The 24,104-nt window shown below is 35.9% G+C and overlaps 1 protein-coding gene across 3 annotated transcripts; it reads left to right on the top strand.

Moving 5' to 3' along the window:
• The first annotated feature begins 3,539 nt into the window (after positions 1–3,539).
• Positions 3,540–22,356, top strand: LOC132285009 (uncharacterized). 3 transcript variants are annotated; one of them, XM_059787168.1, is made up of 9 exons: positions 3,540–3,888; positions 4,191–4,314; positions 7,814–7,979; positions 8,377–8,474; positions 8,974–9,795; positions 18,771–18,914; positions 20,751–21,041; positions 21,190–21,246; positions 21,955–22,356. In XM_059787168.1, exons 2-9 carry the CDS (start codon positions 4,225–4,227, stop codon positions 22,120–22,122), a joined length of 1,836 nt encoding a protein of 611 aa, XP_059643151.1. In that variant the 5' UTR covers positions 3,540–3,888; positions 4,191–4,224; the 3' UTR covers positions 22,123–22,356. The 3 variants fall into 3 exon arrangements, with proteins under 3 accessions (XP_059643151.1, XP_059643150.1, XP_059643152.1); XM_059787167.1 differs by having other exon boundaries at positions 7,814–7,988; XM_059787169.1 differs by lacking the exon at positions 4,191–4,314 and having other exon boundaries at positions 7,814–7,988.
• Positions 22,357–24,104: the final 1,748 nt, after the last annotated feature.

The following is a 24,104-nucleotide window of genomic DNA, read 5'->3' as shown; positions in this document are numbered from 1 at the left end:
AATTTATAACCTACTACGTCACAATATGCAAATGATATTAATGCATTTACATCAAAAATATAATATTCGTGGAATATATAATATTGTATTGTAACGCTGTAAAATATTAAAAAAAAATGTAACACGTTTATATATTGTTTGGTTTGTTAATCTAAAATTATTTATAAACAATTTTAAATTGTTGTGTTTGTCAATTTAAATATAATAAGACAACACATAACTTAATTTTGTTTACATATTTTTTGTATTTTTAATCTAAAATTATTTATAAACAATTTAAAATTATTGTGTTTGTCAATTTAAATGTAATAAGAAGACACACATAACTTGATTTTGTGACAGAGGAGAAGATGGTGATATGAGAACGGAATCGCAAATACTTTGATAATCTATGGGTTAATGTCTTCGGTAGACTTTGGAAGGACAAAATTAATTTTTTTGGTTAATTACAACGACACCCCATAAAATTTGCCATATTGACAGTTATGTACAACTTAACCCCTTTTTGAACAAAGACATCCCCTAAGTTTGCAAACTTGAACAATGACACCCCATTTTAAAAAAACATAGCCAAACACAGCCTTAAGTGACATAAAATGTCTAATATGCCCTAAGATATATTTTAATTCTCACATAAAATGACTAAACTACCTCTCTCTGTTGTTTCTCTTTCCGTCCTTCTTGACCAAACACAGCCTTATGAATAAATATTTGACAAAAAAAAAAATGTGCTCCATAGCTATCCACCCAAAACGCACAGACGGTGAAGAGCTCGGACGGTGAGGATGGGCTGGTTCGGGCAAGGTGGTGCCGGCGATGGGCTGTGGGGAAGACTCAATTGTGATGGTCTGGTTCGCGACGAGATGGCAGCGACGGTGGATTAGGGCGTGGATGATGGCGAAGGCAGCTTGCGGTTGTGAAGAAGGCTACGACTGTGGAAAAGTAAGCCGTAAATAAGAAGATCGGTTTTGATGGAGGCGACTGCGAGCTTAGTTTTGATGGCAGCCGCTTCGGATGGTGGGGAGATGGGGACAGCAGACAGCTGGGCGTGGGCGACGGGCTGGTTCAGCTTGGAACAGCGGTAGAACTGAATTGCCGTGGATGACTCACGGCGGCTGCAATTGCGGCTGTAGATAAACTGTGGCAGTGCCCAGTGAGACGGATCCGGCTTTGGCTACAGCGGCTTGTGAACCCCGACGTGGAGATGGGCTGGCTGTGAATGGCTTTGGCTGTGAGCTTGCGGATGATGGCAACGAGCTCTCTCAAACCCTGTACTCTCTCTCTAACCTCTCTATGCGTCAAGCAAACAACGGCAATAATAGAATACGCCAGAAAATATGGAGTTCAAGCAACCTCTCAATGCTCCAAGCAAACAACAACAAGTATGCTCCAAGCAAACTTTAATTGTTTTTGGTACTTTAGATATACTATATATACACTTGGAGATCATGCTTCCTAATTCTTTTTCTTCTTTGATATAGTTTACTGAAACAAGCTCTAGTGATATTCACTTGTAACTGATAGCTCCTGATCATATGCACAACACTGGTGATATAATTTCAGACTCTTATATATATACATTACCTTAACTTGGTGCAAGCAATAATTGTTAACACTAATGCATGGACTGATGCTGGGCATGCTATTAATCAAATTTATGACATTCTTTACATGATGGACCGGGACGACATTCCGGTTGGAGTGGGAGGTGAGGGTGGGATTCTTGAAGATGGGACTATACTACCAGATGTTGGTGGTTATCTTGCACACACTATGCACCACCCTTATTATATTTTCTGCAATTTTTTTTCCACCCAAATCCTAGCTCCATCTATCTTCAAATTGACTCAATAATTCTACATTACACTAACTGAAATATTGAGGCTTTGTTTATAATAATCAAATAGACCATATGTGACTCAAGGAGGGTAATAGATTGCGGCTGTAGATGGCTCGGATGAGGGTGATAACGGGATGGTGATAAGCCCGGCTGTGGGTTGTGGCAGCTTGATGGACGGCGGGGAAGAAGGGCTCACAGGGAATGAATGGGAAGATGGAAAATTTGGAAGAAGAGATTTTTTGAATGACGGTAATTTGGTCATTTTATATGGTCAAAGGGTAAACATGTATTTTCATCATATTTGGGGTGTCATTGTTCGAATTTACAAACTTAGGGGGTGTCTTTGTTTAAAAAAAGACTAAGTTGTATATGACTGTCAATATGACAAATTTCAGGAAGTGTCGTTGTAATTAACCTCAATGTTTTTGCATTTATTGGTATAACTTTGAACTTTTTCACCTTAAAAATATATATATATATATATATATATATATATGTATGAGAATGGAATCCGCGTGTGAGAGAACCTATGTCCATCGGTCAAAGCTACTGTTATGTCAGGTGTCAGAGGTGCAGCGCATCCGAGATGGAGATACTATGTCATTTAATATACTCATTATTATAGTATTAAGTATGAGTAATTTCGTTATACTTTTCAGTGCACGATTAAGTTCATTAGATTAATCCCAGCAGCCAAAGAGAATATGAGTTCTGACTGCTGAAGTCCATTAGGCTTCGGAAGGAAGGAAGGAAAGATAAAAATTTTAATATATATTTTTTAAGTTTTAATTAATAAATAAATAAATGTCATGAAAAATTTTATTTTTTTATATTTGCCTATCTTTTTCTAAAATTTTTCTCGCACAAAATACTTGGTTTTTTATTTTTATTTACTTATTTTACTAAGTTTCAAAGAGACAAACAAAACAATCATTTTTTTATTTTTCTATAAGTTCATATATAATTGGCAATAAAAAAAATTAGTATTGCCTTTGGTTTCTACATCCTAGTTTTTTTTTCCTTCTTCTTTAAAGTTTGTTTATCTTAAGTCAATAATTAGTTCTACTTCTACTTAAGAAAATATTATGAAGTTTTATTTTAAATATAAATAAAAGATAAATAATTATAGTATTAAATTTAATAATTCATTATTTTATTATTTTTTTTACTAAAAATAGACACCATCAAATACAATTTTATTTATATTTAGCATTTAAAATTAGAAGGGTAATTTTAGTAAGTTCAATAACTTTCTTTTCACTTAATGCTATTTAGAAAAACAAACTAATATTTTTAACAAATTTCTTGAATAAATTTTTATACTAACTAAATGCATAGTAGAAAATAACTTTTTCTTCCATTTTTCATTTCTTGCTTATTTATGTTTCTTGCTTACTTTTGTGCTAGATATGGACACCACCTTCTATATAAAAGTAAACGACATGTTTAACAACCGTTTTTACTTTGTATTTTTATTTTGATTCGAAACATATTTTTGTTACGGAACTTATGGGTAAAGTAGGTCGCAAATTGCTGTCTTAAATTAAATTTGCAATATTAAAAAGTTTTAAAATTAAAGGACAAAATGGTCATTTAAAATGCCTAATTAAATAAAAAGTTATTAAATTGTAAAAAGTCACGAAATTGCTATCCGGACTCCAAGACCACTTAGCAAATGCAATTCATAAGAACTTTCGATTCCGGAACTGTACGATGGGTAAGGTCTAGCGTACTAGAAAAGCGAAGACTGAAAACTCAACAAGAAAAGTGATCTCTCTCCCCCATCTCTCTCTCAATATATATACAAACACATATTATCAATCTGTCTGAAAAATCGTTGAAAACTCAGTCTCAGATCTTTCAAACTCTGGTCAAACCTTTCAAATCTTGGTATTCAATCGATTAGTCCATTTCTATTCTCTCTTTGTTGGTTAATTTCACCCTTATATTTTTCCGTCGACTTCCGAGCACCGGAATCGTCATTTTCCAGTGGATTACCGTCGGTGATAATGTCAATTGCAGAGTACAGATAACCATACAGTCCTATGGTGAGTTCGACTGCTTACGAGTTCTAGTGAAGTAGGTTTTACATATATAATATGCACACACACATATGCTGAGAAACAATATTTGTGAATTTGTAGTGTGTTGTGCTGATGAACAAAAACTCGAACTTGGATTTGTTTTAGTTTGGTTTTAGTTGTGAATTGTATTTTTGAATGTGAAAATTAGGAGCATGTTTAGTGGCACATGTTATCCCTTTATACGTACGTGTTCTTGTGTCTCCGTGTGTAAATATTAAAGGGGAATTTTTTTTTAACTTTGTGGGAATTAATTTCCCCCATTTCAGTTTGTGTTTTTGAGTTGCATGTGGCGCATTTTCCATGGAAACAGTGATTGGAGTTGAGGCAAATGATGATGCTAACTTCGAGGATGGAACAGTTGCTGATCCTGTTGTCTACAAGCTCGTTCGGGTATATCTAATTTTATTTTATTTTATTTTCTGCAAAGAAAGAAAGATCTTTAGGTTGAAAAAGGATGAATATTAGGTAATTCAAATGAATTGATGACGAAAGTATAAACATTTCCGGTTAATTGTCTTACATTAAGATATTGTGGGTATCAAATTGGTTACTAGTATTCCATTTTGGGTAAAAATACTCGGGCTTTTTAAACTTGGCAAATGAGTATGTGGATAAATTTCTATATTTAAATGCTTTGGTGGCTTACAACATTGATACTTTCTGGAAAAACTGGATTTAATATATCTGCATATTGTTCAAATGTGATGCAATCTTCATTGCTTTAAATGATGGGATTTGATAAAATTTGGATTATAATTATTTAGATTCTGGAATGTTTGGAAATTGTAATGGGATTGGATTCGAAGGGATTTTAGATACTGAGTTTTGAAATCCCGTAAAAGATGGTTGAGTTTCTTGGTGGATTGCATTTCAAAATTTTGAATTCTGTTACGTGATTTGGTTATGTTTTTAAAATTCAAATTTAAAAAAATTGATTCCAGACAGTGTTTTGGAATCAGATTTCAAAAAGGAAAAGGAAATGAAATGATTTATTTGAAATTCCATTTGTGTGTTTGGAATAAACTAGAAAATAATAGAGTTGGGTAAACTGAAAACTTTGCCTTCGTAAATTTCAAATCCCATGGTATCCGACAATTTTCCATGGGATTTCAAAGTAATATTTTGGTGTTTGAAATCCCGACAAATCGAATCGCGTTTTAAATTCCATTCATTCCAAACAACATAAATTCCATGAGATAGTTTTTATTGTTTCTTAGCTAACTATTATCACATAGGAATTTCTTCAACTTGCCATGCTTATGAAGCTAAACACTTCTTTCAACCTCTTGTATTTCTTTGACTGATGCTGTTGATTGGTTGTGAGATTGACGACCTTTCAATTACTTACCTCAATGGTAATTGTTATTGATATCAATTGGTTGATGATCCTTGATGCACATAAAGGATCAAGCTAGCAAACCACTTACTGTCTCTCTTCTCAAATTCGAGGGACGGAGAACAGTTTTAGGTCATTTTCTTTTATTAAGAGAGTACTTTATTAGAATCGTTAAAGGTGCTAGAAAAGAAATTATGAAAGTTACTTCTGCTAAAGTTGTTCTTTTAAGAGACATTGACCCAAAAAAGAGGACATATTTCCTTCAGGCCTGGGATCTTGAGGAGAATTTTTATTGATGTCATGAATTTTTGTAATAACTTGCAAACCACTAAAAAGCCAACCATATGCATGTTTTGATCCTTATTTGTTACATTTTAATGTTTTCGTAGTGGTACTTCCTTGCCTTCTAAAGTAGAAGGTCCAGGGTTCAAGCCCCATAGGGGAAAGTGGGTGCGTGAGTGTTTTTCTTGCCATGGTAAAAAAAATATTGTATTGGATTTTATAATCTTTTAAAATAATTTAAGAACAAATTACCATTTATTGTGAAGAATCCTGCACTAACTTATACAAATATTAATTATAATTGTGACTGTAATTCATAAATCTTAAATAAGAAACAGCCAGACATTTTATACATCATGGATTCATAATAATACTGGTAAATGCATGCAGGTTCTTGATGATCCTAACCATCTTGTCAAACATAGATTTATTCATGAAGTGAAAATATTCATGCTATACTAAGGTGAAGTTTGATAGCACTGAAAGTAAAGTATAGAAAATAGTGAGATATGAATTTGAAGTGCTAATTATAAATTGAGATTTTTTTTTGATATTCTTTTTTGAATTTTAAGTGATAAGTAAGATCTCTTTCTATTAAAATTTCAAGAAAAACTTATTCTACTAAGTGTTATTTGAATTGCATTGTCAAACTCACTTATTGAATAAACACTTAATTTATATAAATTTAGGAACTCAGTTGAGTTAACATAGTGGTGTACCATGTGATAGAAGAATAATGCATAGGCTAAAAGGAAATTTTTATAGAACCGTTATTAGACCATGTAGTATGGAGCGGTGTGTTTGGGCCCTGAAAAGGAAACAAGAACAACGCCTTAATGTTGCGGAAATGAGAATGTTGAGATGGATGAATGGAGCGACTGGAAGAGATAGGGTCACCAATGGAAGTGAGAAAATTAGGTGTAGCACCCATTGGTGAGTAATTAGAGAGGGTAGACTTAGATGGTTTGGATACATACATTGGAGACCTAGAGACGTGTTGGTCAAAAGAGGAACACTAGGTGTAATAGAAGGCAAGAGACGGAGAGGCCGACCAAAAATAACAAGGGATGAGGTTATTAAAAATGACTTTAAAAAGTTAAATATAATAAGTGAAATGGCATGGGTAGAAAAGATTGGAGAGAGAATTCATGTGGCTTACCCCATTCATATGGGATTAATGCAAGGATGATGATGATGATGATGATGAATCGAGTTAACAAACAACATATAAGTAATAAAATCTGAAGTCCTAAAAAGACTTATAAAAAAAAAAACGACAGATCTAATGGACCGGTAGCTTGGATCTGAAAATTATTATATCAAGCCTCTAATATGAGTTGGGAAAGTAAAGGTTGAAGAAATGAGAAAAATTGAGATCTGGTTAGGCCAGATTTATTTATTTTTTGTTTACGCTGTTACAAACGGGTTTACATTACATGATAACCAATATGTTGTGAGTTTATTACATAATTTACATCCCAATATATTGAGGTGTAACCAACCTCAGGCCGTTATGTTACATATGTCAGACCCTTCTAGCAGTGTCCATTTGTACCTGGATGGAGACTTGAATGTGCTTAGATCTATCATTAAAATCATGGAGATGTTTGGTATCACTGAAGAATGAGGGATTTGATCAGTTCATTAGGGGGTGTATTCTAAAGGATTCCTGGTTACAGTGCTTTTCTCAAATGGTAACTCTAGGGAGATAGTTGATAAGTGATTGAATAGGTTCTTTTTTAAATGATCGCTGGACTTGTTCCCTAATGTCGTCCAGGAAACTCTTCTCAGGCCTTGTTCCCAGCAGTAGTTCTATTCTTTGCAAGTGGTGGGTAGAATGCTTGGTGCTAGTTCGTTGGGGTGGGCTTGCTGGCTTTCTTCATATTTTGTGATTTCTATATTTATATATAAATATTTTTTATATTTTATTATTATTATTTTTTTAACTTGGCAAGAAACACACATTTACACCCACTTGCCCCTATGAGGACTTGAACCCTCGACCTTCTACTTTGGAAGGTGAGAAAGTACCACTAGGCTACAACCTTTGGTGGTTGGTTTGACATCTTGTTTTCCTTTGTGCTTCTCCTGTTGGCTTGATGAAATTGTAGCTTCTTGTAAATAAATATTGCTAACAAAAGTTCTCATTGTAATCGTCTTCACGATGTGCCTACTTTGTTTGCACCTCTTGTTCATTTATTCTCATTTTCCCTCAAAGGTGGTATTTTTCAAGTGGGAATCGGGAACTAAAACTCTTTCATCTATTGCTAGGTTGAGGGCGATGGAAGATTAGTGCCTGCAACAGATGATGAAGTTATGGAAGTTGAGGATTTGCTTGAAGATGACAAGAGTGAAATGCCTTTTGCTGCAGACACTGGGCAGACTGTAGGATGCACTTCCAACAATGGATTTCCTTCTGGCAAGACCCGATTAGAAGGTTCTGAAGGTCAATTATTTCTAAATTTTTATTTTATTATATGCCACTACATTATGATAATGATGCTGTTCTCAGCCGCGGTTCTCAGCCGTGTACAGTATATTGCCTTTTTTCCACTCTGCCTGTCACTTTGTTTTTTTTTTAGGAATCCCCTTGATTCATGAAGTTGTATATTCTAAAATTACAACAAACTGCTTAATCCATTTTCTAGATGTTACATACTTTAATATTTTCTTGATATTGCTTTCTCCAACTTGTGGGTTTGATACCTTGTTTTGATGTCAGCATGTTGTCAACACGGTGTTTGGGCTCAGTAGATCTATTTGCCGATTTTTTTGCTATTATTTGTTATTGGTGTTTTTGTTATATGTTTATCTGAATGAGATATATGAGCCAGGTACTTTACAATCTGATAATCCGGAAGCTGATGTGGCGAAGTCAAATGCTCAGCTTGACACAGGAATTGGTTCGGGGAAATTAAATGCTCGACTTGAGGTATTGCTTGGCCTTGCTACAGTACGAAGCACTTTTTATCCCCCTTCTTTGACATAGTTGAATGGATACAAAAATTGTCATTTAAACAAATCAGGCGTACGGCTGGCTTGCCAAAATTAGGAATCTTATTTATTTGGGTTGCCTATTTCTAGTCATTTTGTGCTGAGGTCCAACCCCACATTTTTGTGGTTTATTTTTTTCCCCTGGCCAAAAATACTAATTACTATCATTACTGCTATTGTTTTTATTTGCTTGTTTTCTGCCATTTCTAAAAATTAGTGTTAATTTCAGTTCATCAAGTTATTAGTTATGTTGGATTCTTATTGGCCTTTGACGCCTTTTCTTGTATATTGAGGAGACGTTGCAAAAGGTTAATCTGGAAGAGTGTTTGTTTGTGGATCTCTCTTTTGCTTTTATGGTTGTAGTATTTAACCTGTCACCTGTGTGATAAGTTTTGTTGCTACTGATGAGAAGATTCAATCTGAAATTTCCTTTGCAGGAAGTTGTTCCTTCATCCGCACTGAGTTCACATGGCAGCCAGATCGATCAGTCTGGGACTGCTGGGGAATGCTCAATCCCACCTGGTGAACCAACTGAAAGTGGAAGGTCAACTGGTGCTGTCGGTACTAATTTGAAGCCTGATTTTTCTAAGTTACAGGGGGAAATATGCTTGGAAAACCTATCAGTTAAGGAACTACAAGAAACATTTAAAGCAACATTTGGGAGGGAAACTTCTGTCAAGGACAAGCAGTGGCTTAAAAGGAGGATTGCCATGGGATTGACTAATTCTTGTGATGTTACAACTACAACTTTTGTAATTAAAGATAATAAAGTAGTGAAGAAGGGTAAAGAAGGAAACTGTGAGGCTGTGGTTGGTACACTTGCCAAGGATTCAGTAGTTGGAGCAATGAATGAGGACTGCAGAAGTTCACCAATTAGCCACAATAATCAAACATCAAATCTTATAAATGTTTCTGGTAAGAGAACAAGAAATCCTAGCTTGGAAGATGATTCTATTAGTGATGAACTTCATGTGGAACAGAAAGCAGCCAAAAGAGTTCGGAAGCCCACAAAACGATATATTGAAGAACTTTCAGAAGTAGAATCTGGAGAATATAGTGGAAAGTTGATATCTTCAGTAAAAAGTTCTGGACATGGCCAGTCATCTCCGAGATCTCATGTCAGTCCTGTTCAATATGTCCGGTCAGATGTGAGACCTGTTGTCACCAGACAGGATTCTCTTGGAGGTTCTGGGGTTCAAGTTCCATATGTTTCTCGACTTCGAAGAGGCCGTCCAAGGGAAAACTATATGGCTCTTATGGTAATGTGAAATCTTACCTAGCCGAGTAATATGAATGTGGTTTGTTTTTATCTGGATTTGTAAATTTATTGTGTGTAGTTTAACTTTAAAGGATAGGTGACTGCCCAATACACTTTTAATTAGTTTATTTGTTTAATTGACTGTATGTCCTTTATATGTTATTGTGGCCGAGCATGTGCAGTGCGGACCGTGTTTAGCTGTATATCTATCTCTAATTGGGCAACTTGAATTTGGCAACTTGAATTTGGCATTTTTTGTTTTTTTCCATTTTCTTATAGATCTTTTAGTTCATTTAGATAATCTGTGGTCACTCCCCCCCCCCCCCCCAACACACACACACACTATGTGGGTAGGGCCGGTAGTCTGGAAGGTGATTACTTTTGGTAGGTGGGTTAGGGAGTTGTGTATGTTGCTTACAATCACACCCCTCCAAAATAAATGCTTATTGTTTCCAATTGTTTGATTGGTGTATCCCTCTAAGATTTAAAGAAGTTCTATAAGAAAGCTCTTATGCTAGCCATTCTTCATGCATTAGAATGTTGTATAAGTAATAAAGAACGTATGCATAAAAGGACTGTGGTGCAGATGCCAATGTCGAAATAAATGTGCAGTTAGAAAAGAAAAGATAGAATTGGAAGTAACCATTTTTGAGATGGTTGAAGTAGTACCAATTAGAAATAAACTGAGATAATCAATTACGATGGTTTGGATATGCAAATTTGCAAAGAGGACCACCATGTGCATCATTTATGCTTCATTCGGTAGGAAGGAAAAGATTTGGATGGAAGGTAGAGAAGAAGAGATGGACGAGACATCCGTAGAGAAGAGATTATGTTCTTCCCTCTTTTTGTTCGGTTTGATGGAAGAAAAGAGAATAAGCTCACAATTTATTGTGTTCGTTGGGAGAGAAGGAAAGAGAGATTTTTGAATTGTTTTTACTATTATACCAATCACTATTTATAATATTGTAATATATAGAGGATAGTATTGTAATTTAATGTTGTATAATTTAGGATAGTGTTATCATTCAAAACTTCCATAATAGGTCTTCCCTCCTCTCTTCCGCCCTTGTTTGGAGGGATGAAAATTTGTAAAAGAGGAAGGATGACCCATCCCTCCTATTATCCTCTCTCCTTTTCTACTCTCCACCAATCGAAGGAAGTTTGTTCCTTCCCTCCTATTTTCCCTCCACCTCTCTTCCTTCCTACCGGACAAATCATTTGGAAGAGTGACATGGTCCACATCTAGGATAATGCTAGGGGAAGTGGACGACCAAATTAACATGTGTGGAGTTACTAAGGAGAGAGATGATAACATGAGGTTTGGCCGAGGCTATGGCCTTAGAGCGGAGTAGGAAAATAGGATTCATGTAACCAACTTCAAGTAGTTTGAAAAAGGTTTTGTTTAGTTGAGAATTGTTTTCAATCATGTTTATATGTTCTATGTGCCCCACATCGCCCGGGGGGAGAAGTTGCTAGCACTTGTAAGGGGGCCATCTCCTACCTGTGTAGACGCATTTTGAAAACCTTGAGCACTTGTGTAGCTTAAAGCGGACAGTATTTGCACAGCGTGGGGAGTGGGTCCTGATATGCATCAATTAGACACACACTCTCACTCTCGTGATCAATGCTTTCCTTGACACCATATCGTTGCTTTTATTGTGAATGGTGGGAACACCTCCCTTTTCGTGGGTATGAGTTGTAGTATTTTGTTTATCATATTCAAAGTAGATCCTAAATCCTTTTGGGTTGTGAAATGTTTTGACTGTTAATTATACCATTGTATCTATATTAAAAAAGATATGACCCAGTGTAGGTCGGGACATTTGGTTATTGTGGATGTTGGGCTGGGTGAATTAGTTACATACTTCAACACTTGGTATATTTGAACAAAGACGTCGCCCGCCTTAGACTTTCACCCGTGTTCTCAAGCTGCGTCAAAATGGTTATCTATTTTAATCCTCCATAGTTTAGGTGCTATAGACGTGCAAGATAATATATATTTTCCTCTATAATGGCATGCTACTGGATTTACCTTTGTGCATAAGACCAGTTCTGTTTATCTTTTAACAATTTTCTTTTACAACAATATGGCAGCATAGCTAAAAGAAATGGGATTTATTAAATTGATAGGAATGTGATAATTTATGAGGTGCTGTGGAACCTACTGTTTAAATTATTGATATTGACGGGGATATTGGAGGCTTTACAATAGGGAGACACATAATGATATGCATGAATAATTATGAAATTTAGTTGTAAAAGATGGAATTTGTGAACTTCAAAGAACGTTGAAGTATTTTATGACTTGACCATTTAGAGTTTCAATTTTGCAATGAAAAGTCATGATTAACTAATATGCAAGTTATACAATACCAAAACCTGCTGGATAACATGTAAACAATAGAGTTGTAGTATTTTATTGAAAATTCATGATTACTAATATGCAATTTATAAAATACCACAAGTCAGCACTGGGATAACATGTAAACAACTTGTTATAGTAGCATGGACACTTAGAAGTAAAAATTAGGAGAATATATACAATAATAGTACGATGACTTAGTTTCTAATATTTAATAATGAAAATATAATGGCTGCGGATTGCTGGAACTTATTGTTGGGTCTCTTTAGAGTTTCTTGGGTTATGCCTAGAACAGTGAGAGGTTGCTTGGTGGCATGGAGAGGGACTCTTGTGCCTTCACAGGTTAGAGGTTATGGAGGATGGCGCCATTATGTTTATGGTGGTGTTTGTGGAGGGAGCATAAGAAAAGAGCTTTTGAAGGACAGACTTCCTCGGTTGCTACTATCAAATCTTTCGTTATTAGTTCTCTCTTTTTTTGGGGTTTGGGTAGATATTGTCACTCCCCGGAGGAGACGATAGAGTTCCTGGATTCTTTGGGGCCCTAGGGCAATTTGTTTGTTTTATTTGTATTCGGGACACGTTCCCCTTTTGAACGCTTTTAATGAATTCCTTTACTTATCCAAAAAATAATAATAATAATAATGAATTTAAAACATATTGTACCGTATTTTAGTTATTCTTGAACTATATTTTGTGTCACATTTGCAAGTGGGTTCTTGCATGGATATGGGTTCCAAGTTACTAAATACCACATTTTGTTAGCATATTATCAGTAATTGATATTCTTCGATATGATAAAATTCAATTTTATAGCCTACCCTCTCAGCAAGTATCCACACAAGCATATGATGTGTAAGTGTGAATAGAGGCCAATAACTTAAAAATCCGAGGGGTTGACCCTTAGTAAACATCACAACCGATAACCTATAGCCTTTGTTATCTGAACTTGTGTATGGAAGTACACAACCTTGCTTGCTTTAAATAAGTAAGAGGGAGATCGAATAAGGTAGGAAAGTGCGAGGACTATTATCAAGAAATATATGTATATATATTGGAAAGATTATATTTTGAGAAAGGAAGAAATCAAGTAAATAAATATTTTTGGAGTGGAAACTTTTTGAAGGGGATGAATTTTGTCTGGAAGAAGGAAAAAGAGAACTGATGCCAGTAGTTTCCATTTGAGTAAGCTGGCTGTCAGTTCAAAATAAAAATTCTGATTAGTCTTTTTATCTGATTATTGTTTTCAGTAGTAGTTACCCAATACATGGTGAAGACCCACAGCTCTTACAACTTAGTCAGCAGCCCATTTGATATATATTGTATGTCATTTGTCAATATAAAGTATGTCCTTATGCAAGAATACAACCATGTTCTGTATAAGAAGGTTGCATTTAAGCAGCCATTAGACATGAAATTTCAAATTCAAATTTGCCGAGATGGGTTGCTGAACTACAACTATTGTCTGAATTCTAGCTGTGATTATGCAGCTAGTGGAGCCCTATAAATACATCATGGACACCAAAATATAACATACATACACCAACTCAACACTGTGTAAACAAAAGAGTAAAGAGATTGAGAAAGAGAGTTGCACGAAGAATAAGAGAAAAGAGTTGGGGAAAAAATTGCAGTAAAGAGACAAACGATAGAGGGAAGGCTTCTGGACAAAAAAAGACAGTTGTAGAAAAGTCCCAGTGAGAATGAGGTGCTAAAGAAAATGCTTGATTTCTGTGTGGAACAATCTGATGCAGAGCTGTCTTGGATGGATGGTGTTTTGGAGGGACTGCACATTCAAATTATTGGCAGAAGCCTAGTGTGACGGAATGTAGGGTGGGTGGAATGCCCACCACTTGTAGAGGGCTACTGTAACGTCCTTGTGTGGCACATAGGATTGCCACAATCCTGGGGTTGCATGATATTGTCATGCATGGTCTCATTGATTTTGATAACTGGTAAAATGGCTTATTATTTGACTTGATTTATTGGCATACTTTATACTTGCTCTTGCATTTTTTTAAATGTGAATAACTTTGCACTATAATGTTAAAAATTCTTTTGCCTAATGATAGTGATACTTGATGAACTTGTTTTAGGAATAAATTAGTGCCATGAATTTTTATTGTATGCTTTTGTAACATACTAATGAAGTGTAGAGTCCTTTCCAACTAGGCTGTCTAGCTCACTTCTCCTATTTTTTAGGATATGGCACAGAAGGAGATCAAAATAATCAATGTATTTAATTGGACAGTGAAAACTATAAATTCTTTATTATTTAGGTTCTAAAAATTTGTCCATGTACAATGTTATGAGTGAAATTTTTTAAGGTGAGTAATCTTGTTGCATGTGATATTTGGAATTTTGGAGGACTAAGCATTGAGCATTTCATTTTGATGGATATTTTTGATTTGTTGGATATTGATGAGATCCAATGGACATTTGTATAAATTTATAGATCACGACTTTTGGATTCTAGGGTAGAAGTTGAGTTTTTCGTAATTCAGGGTTTGGGATGTAATAGAATACACCCCTAAGGGAGAAAGTGCACACCATGGCGAGCTTTGTTAAAAATTTAAGTGCATAACTAGAACTACGGAATTAAATCTACTTATGGATTAAAGTATGGTAGAACATAGATGAATATCAATTTGGAGTTTAGGTCTATCAATTCTTAAATGATGGATCTGACTTATGCGAATGTATAGTTGGGAGTTATGTTTAACCAGAGTAAAAGGATGCTATATTAAAAACTTCAGATCCTATTGGTTAAGATGTTCGATGAACTTAATTATTGGGAGTTATATATACCTGGCAGAAGATTTAGCATTAATGTGATACAAAGATCTTTACAGGGCAAAGTAAATCAATAATGAAAATTTTGAGAGATTTGTGGAAGATATCAACTCTGAGGGCAGATCTCAGACTTTCAGGCAGGGGTGGAGCCAGAAATTTGATTCAGGTGGGGTATAATAGAAAAAAAATCTAACTAAACAAGGCAATGTACATGGAAGAAAAAAATTTTAAGGAAAAGAATAACAAAGAAGGAAATGAAGGGGAAAAATTATAATTTAATTGTAGAAAAGGAATGTAAATATATTTGACGAGTATGAAAAAACATTGAAGAAAAAGTAGAGTAAGATCAAAAAAAGGAAAGAATTAGAATTATTTTTCGAAAAGCATATTTTTTTTTTTTTGTTGGGGGGGGGGGGGGGGGGGAGCTGCCCCTTGGCACATGCTGGCTCTGCCCCTGCTTTCAGGTATACAAACTTGAACTCATAGGAGTGAAGAGAAGTAACCATATCTTACTAGTTAACAACGCGTTTTAAAGCCACAAGGGGAGCCCAAAGCGAATATTAGTGTTGATTATAGTGGTGGGGCTTGACAGATGGTATCAAAGCCAATGCCTAACTGGAAGTGTGCAGACTTGAGAAGGAAGTGGGCCAGCTGCTTGAGCTATGCACGTGAGGACACGTGTGTGCGGGAGCGTGGTGGACACCTGTGAATGGGATCCCACATCACTTGGGAAGGCAGAAGTTGTTTGAGAATTATATGGGGGGAATGTACAACATATGTTATAACCCTTTTTAAAGGCGTGAGGGCGAGCCCAAAGTGGACAATATTGTTTACTATGGAAGTGGGTTCTAACAAATAGTAATAACAGTTCTAAATTTTAGAACATAAAATTCTATTACCTTTGAGAGAGTAATTGAGTAAAAACTGTTAGGACAGCGGAAGCGAACAAACATGGAGATCCAACAAAAAGCAATAAAGCAATCATACACAAAGCACAAGTTATAACGTGGCTTGGCCCAACTAGTAAACTCCCTCTACCCATCAACTCCCTCATGGGGCTCCCACCCTCCACTATAGAATTATGGCTCTACCCATCAACTTCCTCATGTCTCTCCTTCTCATCAGTCTCAACTCATAACCTAGGTATCTTTTTATAGAGTCCAAAACCCAATTCCTTGTTGGACAAGGATTACAATTTCTTGGAGCCCAATAAAATACAACTCTTAATAGAAACCTAATTAGAAGAGGAGTTTGAGACACAATTCCTAACAAAAACAAGTGAAAAACTTTAGCGAGTAAGTTGCCGTAGTTGAGGCAATGGATGGAGTTTATAGGACTTGCATGCCTCTAAGAAAGAAATGTAAATATCGATGGCTATAAAAGATGACTGGTTGCTAACATGCTATAAATCATCAAATTCTCAGCCACAACTGTTGTTTGTGTGCTGGACAAGCTCGCCCACGGCATTGTAAAGGCTATCAAGGTAGAAACGATGTCGATTTGCTTAATCTGGATGAAACCAATTTCTAGGTTATAGGAAGAAGCTGAAAGGAGGAGGAAAAAAAGAATAGAAGAAAGAAAAATATCTATATTCATAGGCAACTTGTGTTTATTTGATGCTGATTGACTTTGTTAACTTTTGTCTCATGCCATTTTTTTTTTTTTCAATATTTTTATTCAAAATTTTTGCCTTTTGGTCTTTCACTTTTGGTTGAATTGCAAATTTTGAAAAGGAAAGGATGACATAGGTTCTTTCTTACAGAGAAGGAAATACATTAGTAATTTTGCATTGCCAAAGAGAAGAGGTTGCATTGGGTGGTATAGTAACAGGTCCATGCCTTTTAGCAAGATTTTGTAATGTTGGTTGTTATGTCGCGTGATATATTGAATTTATCTGAGAGGAATCACTCAAATAAGATTAGGTGTATATTGCGGTAAGTGATATATTGGATGATTATAGTTGTCAACTCAATATACAATCCAAAAACTCCCCTGCATCTCTTAATCTTGACACTCCTCTATATTTGTAATGTGATTGGGATGTTTTATTTCACAAGACTTTACTCAGTTGAAGGCATAGGAAGCCCTTGTACCCTGGTGTGAACTTCAGAGATTGTTACTCAAAATGCTTCTTTTAGAAGTTAAAGGAACCAAAATTTAAAAATTTAAGTGGCTGTGAGCGTGGCAAAACCAAAAAGGGGAGGGAGGGAGGAGTCAATATAACACCCACACCCCCCCCCCCCCCCCCCCCCCCCCCCGCGGCCCCCCCCCCCCCCCCAAACACCCAACCCAGTTTTGAGCAATATAATACTCCTATGAAATGTAGTGGCAACTAGTATGAGCAGTATATTCTGTCTCCTAAGCATAACACTAGTTTTCTTTCTCTTCACTCTTGTAAACTATTTATGTGAATAACATTGAAGTGGCAATTAATAACAACGGTGTTATAACCAGACAGGCTGTTCCTTTCATGTTGTGGGGTAATTTGTTAGTAGTACTATCCACTTTGGGTTTATGATTTCCGCTGATGACATGCTTATGATTTAGCTTCATTGTTGGTTGGCTGTATTCTATTCATTTTGGATATGTTTTTCCCTGATCATACTTGCGTATGTTTTGCATTTGGATGATTAGTTATCTGTTCTCTTAAAATAGTGATTTCACAGCACCATCTCCATCTGTTCAATTTTTTATCTTACGTCGTCTACCTTCTTGGTACGAACTTACTCTGTTATTTACAGTGTAAATTTCTGTATACTTATCTAGCTTTGTGGGTCTAATTAAGTTCTATTTGTAACTACTCTCTACCTTTGAATGTGCTTTCCCTATCGATATGTAAATTACTGTAATGTATACCGAGCTTAAGATGAGTTCCCATTGTTTGAAACATGTGTTGCCTTAAGCATACACAAGAACGGTTATTATATATTGACTCAAGTTATTATTCAGCTTATGCAGTATCTTTCCTTGCTTTTGGCTGCCACTTCCTCGACGGATGTGTTTATGGACTCGTTTTAGTCCACTGAGATTTTCTCTTCTCAATGCTGTCCACTTTTGTACATAATTTATTCCTAGTGATCATTATATTATTGCATATTTGCACCATGCTTATTATAGGTTTCATTTCTTTGCTGACCATGATTTCCAGTTATATATCGGTGTTATTAATGACAATATGCATTATTAATGACGGTTAGCATATTTTTTTTGATAAGTAATGATGGTTAGCATATGGGAGTTGTATAATTTTCTTAAGCTCTTTAACTATGCATGTGTTTCCTCTTACTTGCTCTAGTGGCTGGAAAACACCGAGGGGGGAGAATGAATGGCTCAGGAATTGACTGGTTTTGAGCAGACTCGTGGAGCTGCAACTTGGATTATTGCAGCATAAGGGGGCATCTGTGTTGAAATTGTTAGGGATTTTAAAGCAGAATTGTACAGTTGTACCTCACTAAAACAAGATTTTTTTTCTTTTATGATAGGTACAAAAATGGCAGATTTTGGTGCTCAGCGTATTCTGCTCAAAGATCCTAATTTATCTATTGTGAAATGTGGATCTCAGTGATTTGATCTCTGTATATCTGATCAATCTATGTGGAAAATTAGTTGATAATGTCCACTCTTGTATGAAAAATTGCGAGTGATTATTGATTCAATGGTTCTTTTTCTTAACCATCTTGTTTTTATGATAGAAAGCCAGTGATTATTGATTCAATGGTTCTTTTTTTTACTCAGCTTGTTTTTATGATAGAAAAAATAATGTACTAGTGGAAATCATTCTATTATGCAGTGATTGATGTGCTTTATATTTTACTCTGTAGAAGCTCCAACCTAGTGGCATGCGAATGGACATGGCAGCCAAACTGGTAAAGAAGGCCATTGGTGTACGTGGTCCGCGACCAAATAATGAAAGAGGGAATGGCCTTTTTAAGGCCAGGTTGGCCCCTGGATGGATTCAACAACCTGTAAGTCAAATTATATACATGTCACATAATGTCATTTTAACCATTCTCCTGATAAATGTTGCATGTCTTTGATAATGAAATTTCTATGTATTGCTTTTTGAATGGAACACTGAGTCATGTTTTGTTAAATAGAGTTTGTCTTGGTGCATCTCGTTAATGGCCCTTGGCCTAAACCCATTCCTGTCCCATCTATGTCATTGTTTGGGTATAATCCTCTACTTGATTGGTTGATTAAGCTTCAGATCTTGCAATAAATTATAAATTTTGAAGGGCCAAGCCATTTGATAATGCTAATTACCTTTATATTCTATGGTTGTTTGCCTTTCAAGGTAACAACAGTATTGCATGTTTCGGTGATGTATGACCTGCATTGATTATGCATAATGAGACCCATGAAGCATGATAGAAATATCTTATGGATGAGGGCTTGCAAGCATATTTAAAAAAAATTAGAAAAAAATGGTTTTTTTTTTTTTTTTTTGATAAGTAAAAATATATTAGAAAAACGTTCAAAAGGGGAACGCGTCCCTAATACAAGAAGAAAAAAAATCTAAGGACCAATAGTATCCAAGAGATCAAAGAAATCATCAATCGAGGAGCATGCGTTTCCTCTTACATAACGGAACAAAGAACGAAGAATATGAAATTTTAAATTAGCTAAAGACGATTCTTTTCCTTCAAAGGATCTGTTATTTCTCTCACGCCACAAACACCACTAGACACAATGTGGAACAATCCTCCAATAATCACGAGCTTGTTCTTTAACATGACAACTTCTCCAAGCGTTAATCAATTGTGAGGAGTGCTTAGGCATTACCCAAAAAACGCCAAACATGCAAAAAATAAAACTCCAACAATCACATGCCACAGGACAATGCAAGAATATGATCCACGGATTCACATTCACTATCTGCAATTTAGATGTTGCAGTACAAAATACGGTACACTTTCTTTCCAAAATATAGGACTATGAGCTAGAGTGTATCTTCTTAGTTTCCGTCATATAGGGGTCATTTCTTGATGCAATAGTAAAAGTTTGAACTGTCAAGCGTGATTCATGAGTTTGAGTCTAGAGTAGCTATTTTGTACATAATACCAATGTTAAAGTGTGTAGGCAGGACATAGACTCGGTAATGCCTTCAATTTTCCTTTGTATCAAGGTATTATAATAGGGTAATGATTTGCGAAGTAATATCATTTTGGAATTTTATATCAACTAGCAAGGGTTAATGCTGAGAATGCACAATCGACAATTGACTTGTATAAATATGAAATTAGTGGTGACATAAAGATTGGTTCTAAAATTATATAAAAGCCGTGCTTTTAGAACGTGATGTTATCTTGATTCACTTTTCTTTTCTATTTCTCCATCATCTATTTTGCTGCATGCATTTGATTCTAACTTATCTTATTCCCCCATGATATATTTCAAAGTGTTACACCTATCACATACTTAAATTCTATTTTGTGCTTTGTAACGGGTCCACATTCTATGTATTATCACCGTACAGGTGCTATATTTATTTACATTTTTGAAAGACTTGTATCAAACAATTTGAAAGGTATGTATGGAGTAAAATTGCAAAGATATAGCATTGATGGAAAGTCTGAGGATTTTAAACTAAATAGAACGGGACTTGGATCAAATTTGAATGGAATCTTTTTGAAAATTCTATTGTGTTGGATCTCTAACGAGGTTTGGGTTTTACTTGATTGGTCGAGTTTTTAGTATGATTGGTTCAAATTTCACACAGGTTCAGGTTGCTATATTTTTATTTGTTAAAACTGATGGATATTAAATTTTTTAGTGCTATTGGAATGTTCTTATTTGCCCAGCTTATGACTGAGTTGAAGAAAGATAAGGAGTACTTGGAAAGAAAAACAGCCGAGTTGGAGAAAGATGTGGAGCTGAAACAAATGACTTCTTGTGGGGATAATTCAGATGATAACGTAAAAACTGTGCCCACTGCAAAAGGTGGAATGAGAAGGAAACATCATCGACCTTGGACTCTTTCTGAGGTTGTGAAGCTTGTTGATGGTGTAGCCAGGTATGGTGCTGGTAGGTGGTCTGAGATAAAACGGCTTGCATTCGCTTCCTATACATACCGAACTTCAGTTGACCTTAAGGTATATATCTGACAGGTTTGATTATTTTAGTGGTCCAACATAAATTCATATGGAACTAATATATTTGCTCAGAGATGTGAGGTACTAGATACAGGACTCGTTTTTGCGCTAGAGGTAATTAGGCTGAGATCAAATTATCCTTTTGTAGGACAAGTGGAGGAATTTGCTGAGAGCTAGCTTTGCGCAGGTGCCTGCAGAAAAAGATGTGAGTAATTTTTGTGTATGAGTGTGCGTGGTTCTCTTTTCATGCTTTTGTTGTTGATTGGAATTACGCTCAGATTTAGTACTGAAGAAAAATATGTGCTGCATGTGGGCTCATCCAAATAAAGATAGTTAAAGAAAATGTAGTTCAATTGGTGGTAAACTATTCACTCAAATTAACAAAAATCATCCTTATCTGAGAATTACTGTCAACATATTCTGTTACTTTGATATTTTTCTTGTATTGCATAGGTGATGATGTTGGAAAAAGATTCCCATAATGTCATTATACCTGAGGTCATTTTTTATTATTACTGATTTTTCTTTTTAATCTTGTTTCTCTTCTTAGGCACTAATATTAGCAGTTACTTACCTAGGGTTCACCTACTCTTGGAATGCATGCTTTCTTTGAACTCTTTGGAAACACGTGTGCAATACTTGTGGGATTTTTTAGTTGTTCTTTCCCTTAGGCATGGTATAGTTCACATGTGACAAAGTTTGCTTTGCACGTTGCAATTTCCTACTCGACAGGCTTCTGAAAATTTCAGAAATTCGAGTGAAACTTTCAAAGGGATACAACAGTAGAGATGAATGTGGCATTAATTTTTCTAACTAAATTTGGTTATATTCTTTTCATTTAAACATGGCGGTTTTAATTATGTTTATTTTGTGGTTTCCTTTTTTAGAATTTCTTTCTATGGTAAACATGCAGATGCAAAATTCCCGGAAACATGCTTCAATGCCAATCCCTGCTCCGATTCTGTCGCGGGTGAGAGAACTTGCTGAAATGCAAGCAGAGGTGGAACCACATCTTAGCTCAGGCAAATTTGTTGGGTGTAGTGGTAGAAGTGTAAATGAAGCAAGACCAGGGTTCTTGTAGTGGTTCTTGTAGTGTTGTACATAGCACAGTCCATAAATTGAAATAAGGAACACTATAACTGTATACTGTGTTTAAGATTGCCTCCTAGTTAGTCCTTTTTGTTTATGGTTAACTTGTAGCATTTAACTGTTAAGTTTCTACATGTCTCCGCGTACGCTATCTATTTTGTATACCTTGAGGTGGTCTGAAACAACTGGTTCTCGAATTATTTATTGTCGGGTCTTAAAGAGTTCATAGCTGTTGCTTGTTCGCTTCACAATACATACCCAATTTTGCGATGAAGGAGTTAACTATGATGGGGCAGTCTATTTGGCAATCTGGGTATATACATGTTAGTCATTCATGATATAGCATTATGGCCATCCCATTTGGTGACTTCTTCAAGTGCTCTTGACAGTTGTATATAGCACATTCTCCTTTTGATTTCTAGAAGTCTTAGCTTGTAGCTTTATCCTCATATTTGTCACTGCAACTTTGACGTCTGCAAATTATGTGCCCATTTTTGAATCTAAATTGTCAAATTTGAACTGTGTTTCAGTTAGTAGGGTACTCTGTGTGTGTGTGTTTGTGTTTGAAAAATTTGGGCACATCTGTTCGGAACTTGTAAGTTGAAACCTGTTAAAAATAAAACTTGTGTCTGATGGCAAGCACTCAAACTTAAAAGATCCTATGGTTGAGCAAAATTCTAGAATATTCAGTGTGCATGATGACTCTTGGGTCTCCCAATTGTTGATGGTGGTGCTTACCTGATGGATGATTGGGGCGAGATGTCATCCAAAATTAGGAAGATCCGAGGTTACCGTCTCAAGTAGGAAGATCCGAGGTTACCGTCTCCCTTACCCGAGATGGAAACATATATCCAGAAGATGGATTACTAAATGTTTTTGGGAATCTGTTATTATTGCAGGGTTAAAACCTCAGAGGCATTTTTCTATTAAGACTGACATAATTGGGGCTGTTCAGTTGCTAACCCAATTAATTACTGGATTTGTCATGGACCTAATGGTAGCTTTGACGTTCCAAGTGATCTCTTCTATTCTTTCTGCTTTGGAAAGCCCTGAATAGACAGATAAACCCCACTACAATCTATTCACCATATAATACATTTATTATATCAATTATTTTGACACCTACAATAAAGAATTAGGCAAATTTCGTAAAACTCTCAAAATTATCAATAAGTGATCATAAAACCCCAACCAGTTTTTAAAACTCCCAACATTATAACAACGTTGTCATTTTACCCCAACTCTGGCAATTGGCCCCGTTAACCCAGCGCGTATTGAACAAATGCTTTGACAAATTGACTTTTGTGACGAAAATACCCCGGCATGTGAATGTTGGTGAAGAACAGCAGACGAGCTTCCGGGAACTACATGAGCTGATATCTGGTGACAAGCTTGCAACCTTCCGAAGTCGTCACAACCAAAGGACCATCATCTGCTCATTTCTGGAACGGGTTTTGTCATGAAGGGAGTATCGGCACTGGTGTATTTTTGGATGAAGCTCTCGCCGGCGAACCCGTAGATAGGCTTTCTGCTGCAAATGGCGTTGATTTCTTTGCAAAAGTCACGGTTCAGGTAGGCGGACCTAAGGTGATAACACCATGATGCCCATGACCCTACAGGTTCTACCGGAGATGGTGATCAAACCGGCGATGAATTTACCGTGGTGACGTCGCGAGCCCTTTGATGGGCTTTCTACCGCAACCTGTTGATCTTGTCACAAAAGACCACAAATCATGATGCGTTCCAAGAAGTGAGCACCGAACACTAGGCTCATGTCCACACAATCACCACTCAAAAACCCAAAATCCCTTCCCTCTTCATCCATCTCTCTCTCTCACAAGGAAGATCTCTTGATTTGTTTCTCAAAGATTTCACTTTTGCCTTTTGCTTTCTTATTGTTTATATTCTGTCAATGCTTAAAAATTTTAAAAATTTGACTGAAATTAAAATTATGTGAATTTGGCCATAATGGTT

This window comes from Cornus florida, unplaced genomic scaffold (assembly GCF_030987335.1).
Source record: "Cornus florida cultivar Cherokee Brave unplaced genomic scaffold, ASM3098733v1 CherokeeBrave_3.0.0_Hap2_Chr11, whole genome shotgun sequence".
Lineage (NCBI taxonomy): Eukaryota > Viridiplantae > Streptophyta > Magnoliopsida > Cornales > Cornaceae > Cornus > Cornus florida.
The sequence above is the reverse complement of the archived record's forward strand: the minus strand, read 5'-3'. Positions and strand labels throughout refer to the sequence as shown.